Below are 6191 nucleotides of genomic sequence, written 5' to 3'. Positions count from 1 at the left end.
AAAGTGACTATAATGGTATTTTCCTGCTGTAGTGATGACCAATGGATTAAATCGTATAGTCTGCGTGTGTTGTTGGATGCCTGCCTACCTTTAATAAAACCATCATCGTCTGATCCGGGTGGATTATGAATGGGATAATTTTTTCAATTCTATGTGCAAGAACTTTACTGATTATTTTGATGTCTACGTTGATGAGAGATATAGGACGGTAGTTTGGCGGAAGGGTTGGATCTTTATTAGGTTTAGGGATAAGTGAAATAGTGGCTGTGTTCATGTGCATTGGTAATCTTGAATTTTCTTTTATTTCCGTTACTGCTCTGATGAATAATGGAGATAAAATGGACCAGAAATGTTTATAGAACTCAGCAGGGAAGCCATCGGGTCCTGGTGCTTTACTGCTAGGCATTCGACTTAAGGCAAAATGGAGTTCTTCTTCTATGATTCGTTTATCCAGTGCACTGATTTGTTCGGTGTTATGTTTTGGGAGTTGAATATTATTGAAAAATGAGTTAATATTGTCTTTTATTGTGTTATTATCAGATGAATAGAGTTTAGCATAGAAGTTTTGAAATAATGTATTTATTTCTTGTGGAGAGTTGGTAGGCTTCCCTGCTGAGTCCTTAATAGTTTCTTTTAATCTGATTGGCCAAATGTTTACTGGATTTGTTGCTATGATGGTATGTTTTGGTAGGTAGGTTGAATTAGAAATTGAGTTTTTTTATTTATGATTTCGTTTAGTAAGAATTTTTGTTTTCTTAATTCATTATATATTACTTCGGTTGGGTTATTTGCATGTAATATTTCAAGTTCTTAAGTATTTTATTTTCTAGTCTGATTTCTTCTTGTTTTTCTATTTTCTTTTTATGGACAGAGAATGAAATTATTTTACCTCGTAATACTGCTTTGCCTGTTTCCCAAAGTAATGAAGCTGATAACTTTGGTGAGTCGTTTATTTCTAGGAAGGATGTCCACTCTCTTTTAAGATAACTGTCAAACTCTGGGTCTTTAAGGAGTGATTTCTTAAAGTGCCATCTACTGATGTGTTTATTTAAATTAGCTGGATTCCATATGAATGTTACTGGAGCATGGTCACTGATGCTGATGGAGTGGATTTTGTGCTTAGAGATAGTAGGTATGATTGAATTGCTAGTTAGGAAAAAGTCTATGAGAGAGTAGCTGTGATGAACTGGCGAGTAGCCTAAAATGTAGGCTATATTCTCTGTCAGTTGGATGCTGTAGCCTCCAACCACCGCCAAGGCCAAAATCTCTCATGGACTGTAGCCTATTATTGTGTCGGTGGATTGCCAGTGTCTTTTATTATTTGCGGATCTGTCAAGTGATGAGTCAATTACGGTGTTAAAATCGCCTCCTATAATTACCAGGCCCTTACAAAGGTTTGAAATAGAAGAAAAAAAAGTGTGGAAAAAGGCAGGGTTATCTGAATTTGGGCCGTAAATGTTGGCAATTGTTACTGGGTTATTGTTAATTGTTATGTTTATGATAATAAAGCGTCCTTCTAGGTCAGAAATAGTTGTATTATGAACAAATTGTTTTTTTTTTTGCTTATCAAGATACTCCTCTTTGTTTTGAATTATAAGTGGCTGAGAATGTGTGATGTCCTTGTCTTTGAATAACTGTCCATCAATGTACAATTTGTCCACTATAAGTATTGCTCTTTTGCCTTCTTTTATAATTTGCTTGCGGATGGGGATTAGCTGTTTAGCTACGTCTATGGATGATTTCTTGTGGAAACTGGTCGTTAAGTCCGTAGTGAGTGTCCTTTAACTGTTTGCCCTGCCGATAAACCAATTCTTTTTGCTTAAAATGTTCAAATTTAACAATGATTGAGCGGGGTCGGGTGGCGTTACTGAGTTTTTTTTCCTAAACGGTGAACACGGTGAAAAGCGATGCTGTTGACAGTTTCTTTTGGGAGTTTGAGCTGCTTAACCATAAAATCCTTGACTGTTTTCTCGGGTTCGTCAGCGGGTGATTCAGCGATGCCGGTGAAAATCATGTTGTCCCTCATGCTGCTTGCTTGTAAGTCCTAAATCAACATTTTTGTTGAAAACAGCCTTGATACATAGATAGTTGAAGCTAAACTATTTCAGAGTCAAGGAGGTGGCATTGAAGATTTTGCATAAAAGTCTCCCGTCAGTGCTGTTTTGGAGCTGGGTTTTTTAAGAGCTGCTGGACACTTTTGAATGTAGCTGACAATGTATGAACCACTCATCCTGCCATGGCTTCTCTGTTCATGTCTGTTATCTGCAGTAACTCTGGCTGTGCTGTATTTCACAAGGAAGATGTACGGATTTGTGCCAGGCGACAGATCTCCTCCAAGCCTCCCCTCATTGCCCATCATTGGGAGTCTCCTCAGCCTAGTGAGCGACCTTCCTCCACACATCGTCTTTCAACAACTGCAGAAGAAATACAGAGATCTTTATTCCCTCATGATGGGCTCCCACAAAATCCTTATCGTGAACAACCACCATCATGCAAAAGAGGTCCTGATCAAAAAAGGAAAAATATTTGCAGGGAGGCCACGAACTGTAAGTAATCACTTTCACCAGAATTGAATTTCACTAATAAGAAGTGTTTCTTAATGAGGCTTTTTATAATTGTCTTCAGGTTACATCAGACTTGTTAACTCGAGATAGGAAAGATATAGCATTTGCTGACTACAGTTCCACATGGAAGTTCCATCGGAAATTGGTGCATGGAGCTCTTTGCATGTTTGGTGAAGGTTCAGTTTCTATTGAGAAGATAAGTGAGTATCACCGCAACACAAATATGTAAAGATGGTAGATTACACAGAACCTGCTACTCAATTCTTCTTCTTCTTTACCTAAAGTTTTCAGGGAGGCGAGCTCTTTGTGTGATGTGTTGACTGAAACCCAGAACAGCGCTGTGGATCTGGCACCGGAGCTGACGCGTGCCGTCACAAACGTGGTGTGTGCTTTGTGTTTCAACTCCTCATACAAACGTGGGGATGCTGAGTTTGAGTCCATGCTCCAGTACAACCAGGGCATCATAGATACAGTCGCTAAGGACAGCTTGGTGGATATTTTTCCATGGCTGCAGGTGAGATTTAACTCAGTATGTGTCTTATAGCTAAAAGAATGATCGATTTACACTACAGTTCAAAAGTTTGGGGTCGGTAAGGTTTTTGAAAGAAGTCTCACCAAGGCTGCATTTATTTGATCAAAAATGCAGTAAAACAGTAATATTATGAAGTATTATTACAATGTAAAACAATTGTTTTCTGTTTCAATATTTAATATGTAATTTACTCCTGTGATGGCAAGGCTGAATTTTCAGCATCATTACTCCAGTCTTCAGTGTCACATGATCCTTCAGAAATCATTCTAATATGATGATCTGCTGTAATTACTAGCAATGCCATTGAAAACCATTCCCAAAACAACCGTTCTTAAAGGGTTAGTTCACCCAAAAATGAAAATAATGTAATTTATATTACTCACCCTCATGTCGTTCCACACCCGTAAGACCTTCATCTTCGGAAATTAAGATATTTTTGTTGAAATCCGATGGCTCAGTGAGGCCTCCATAGCCAGAAATGACATTTCCTCTCTCAAGATCCATTAATGTACTGAAAACATATTTAAATCGGTTCATGTGAGTACAGTGGTTCAATATTAATATTATAAAGCGACAAGAATATTTTTGGTGCGCCAAAAAAACAAAATAATGACTTGTAGTGATGGCCGATTTCAAAACACTGCTTCATGAAGCTTCGGAGCCTTAGGAATCAGCGTGTCGAATCATGATTCGGATCGCGTGTCAAACCGCCAAGCTGCTGAAATCACGTGATTTTGGCGCTCCGAAAGTCGTTATTTATTTATTTATTTTTTGGGGCACAAAAAATATTCCACACTGAGCCATCGGATTTCAACAAAATATCTTAATTTGCGTTCCGAAGATGAACAAAGGTCTTACGGGTGTGGAACGACACGAGGGTGAGCAATAAATGACATTATTTTCATTTTTGGGTGAACTAACTCTTTAAAATAACAATGTTTTTCTTAGTGTAAAGAACATTTTAATAATATAAAGAACCTCTTTCCACTATAAAGAACCTTTTGTGGAATGGGAATGTTCCATGGGTGTTAAAGGTTCTTCACGGAACCATCAACGCCAGTTATGACACTAAGACGTCCTAGTTATGTAGTAACTGATTTGTTAACTGAGACTTATTAAAAACAAATTTTGTCTTATGTTTTGAATTCTAATAACTATGTATTCCTTCCTCCAAGATATTCCCAAATAAAGACCTCAGAATCTTAAGACAGTGTGTTTCCATCAGAGACAAACTGCTTCAAAAGAAATACGAGGAACACAAGGTAAACATAAAATACAGAAGAAAAGTAAATAGTCTGTAACTAACATGAGATCATAAAAGCTGCATGAATAATAATTATGAAACCGTTTTAGATGCATGTGACACCAGGATATGTCAACTCCTCGTGTTTGTAATTAGTGCAGACTCAACAAACAGCAGTTTTCATTCAAGTCCATTTAAAGGGAAAGCCTCGCTTAATTCCCTGAAATTTGTCTCCCTCTACAGGTGGATTACAGTGATAACGCCCAGCGGGACCTCTTGGATGCGCTTCTGAGGGCCAAACGCAGTTCAGAAAATAACAACACCAGCACTCAAGATGTTGGTTTAACTGAAGACCACCTGCTCATGACTGTGGGGGACATCTTCGGAGCAGGGGTGGAAACCAAGACCACTGTACTGAAATGGTCAATAGCTTACCTTATCCATAATCCACAGGTAAATAAAGCTGCTCACAGACACAGCTGAGCTGGCTTGTACTGAATCAGTTAATATTTTCTTGTAATGAAACATTGCATTTGACATTAGGTGCAGAGAAAGATTCAGGAGGAGCTAGACAATAAGATTGGAAAAGACAGACAACCTCAGCTCGGTGATAGAGGGAATTTGCCTTACCTAGAGGCCACTATAAGTCATGAGGATCCGACCCGTCACGCCCCTCATCCCTCATGTGGCACTCCAAGAAAAATTTTGAAGATAATAATACTTTTATTCAGCAAGGATTCATTAAATTGATCAAAAGTGACAATGGTACAAAATATTTCTATATCAAATAAAACTTTTGATGAATAAAAAGTTCAAAAGAATCCTGAGGAATTAAGTATTACATTTTCCAACATTGATAATAATGTTTCTTGAGCACCAAATAAGCGTATTAAAATTATTTCTAAAGGATCATGTGACACTGAAGACTGGAGTAGAGTCCTGATGTCTTCTCTTCTCTCATGTACAGTGTGGGAGAATACACTGTGCAGAAAGGGACCCGAGTCATTATTAATCTGTGGTCTTTACATCATGATGAGAAGGAATGGAAGAATCCTGAGCTGTTTGACCCAGGTAAGAATCTGCAATGACATCTAAAAGACGTGTATGTCTTTGAAAGTTACCAAAATCTTCTGCATCTTCTGACAGAACGATTTCTGAACGAGGAGGGTGATGGTTTGTGCTGCCCATCCGCCAGCTACCTGCCATTCGGCGCAGGGATACGTGTTTGTCTCGGTGAGGCCATGGCAAAGATGGAACTCTTCCTCTTCCTGTCATGGATTTTGCAAAGGTTCACCCTAGAGATGCCCGCTGGCCAGCCTCTGCCCAACCTCCAGGGCAAGTTTGGTGTGGTTCTTCAACCTGAGAGATACAAGGTCGTTGCTAAACTAAGAGCAGACTGGGAAAAATTCCCACTAAGGCAGCACTGCTAAATAAATGTCTGTCTTTTCTACTCTGTGATATTTGTAAACATTTTTGATGAAGGCTACTATCAAATATCACAAATCAAACATGACTAAAAAGCATATCTTGAGACAATATAGATCCATCTTCAACAGTATTGAATAAAGTGTAGCAGATGGGTTCTGGAAGTAAAAATCCGATCAATTTGCTCCACAGGGGAATTGATTTTTAACACGCACTTATAAACCTTTACAGACAGACCTGCTGTGAGTTATGAGGTTGTTAATCAATGGTATACTGTATGTTTTTCGTTCAAGCCAATCAATCTACATTATCATATATATAACATATATACATTGTTTCTATAAACATCAACATTTTATATTTATCCACCATTTTTAATTTAATTATGTTTGTTTATTATTTCCCTCATTAAAGTGAAATAGCGAGT

General features: G+C 38.1%; 1 protein-coding gene across 1 annotated transcript; it reads left to right on the top strand.

Moving 5' to 3' along the window:
- The first annotated feature begins 2111 nt into the window (after nt 1-2111).
- On the top strand, nt 2112-6191 carry LOC125276972 (steroid 17-alpha-hydroxylase/17,20 lyase-like). Its single transcript, XM_048205072.1, is given in 9 exon segments — nt 2112-2546; nt 2626-2764; nt 2849-3078; nt 4272-4358; nt 4583-4792; nt 4883-4983; nt 4985-5040; nt 5303-5410; nt 5486-6191. Coding segments are annotated over 9 exon segments (1548 nt in total). The 5' UTR covers nt 2112-2213; the 3' UTR covers nt 5770-6191.

Source organism: Megalobrama amblycephala, linkage group LG10, assembly GCF_018812025.1.
Source record: "Megalobrama amblycephala isolate DHTTF-2021 linkage group LG10, ASM1881202v1, whole genome shotgun sequence".
NCBI lineage: Eukaryota > Metazoa > Chordata > Actinopteri > Cypriniformes > Xenocyprididae > Megalobrama > Megalobrama amblycephala.
Note: the sequence above shows the minus strand (reverse complement) of the source record. Positions and strands in the feature narration are given on the sequence as shown.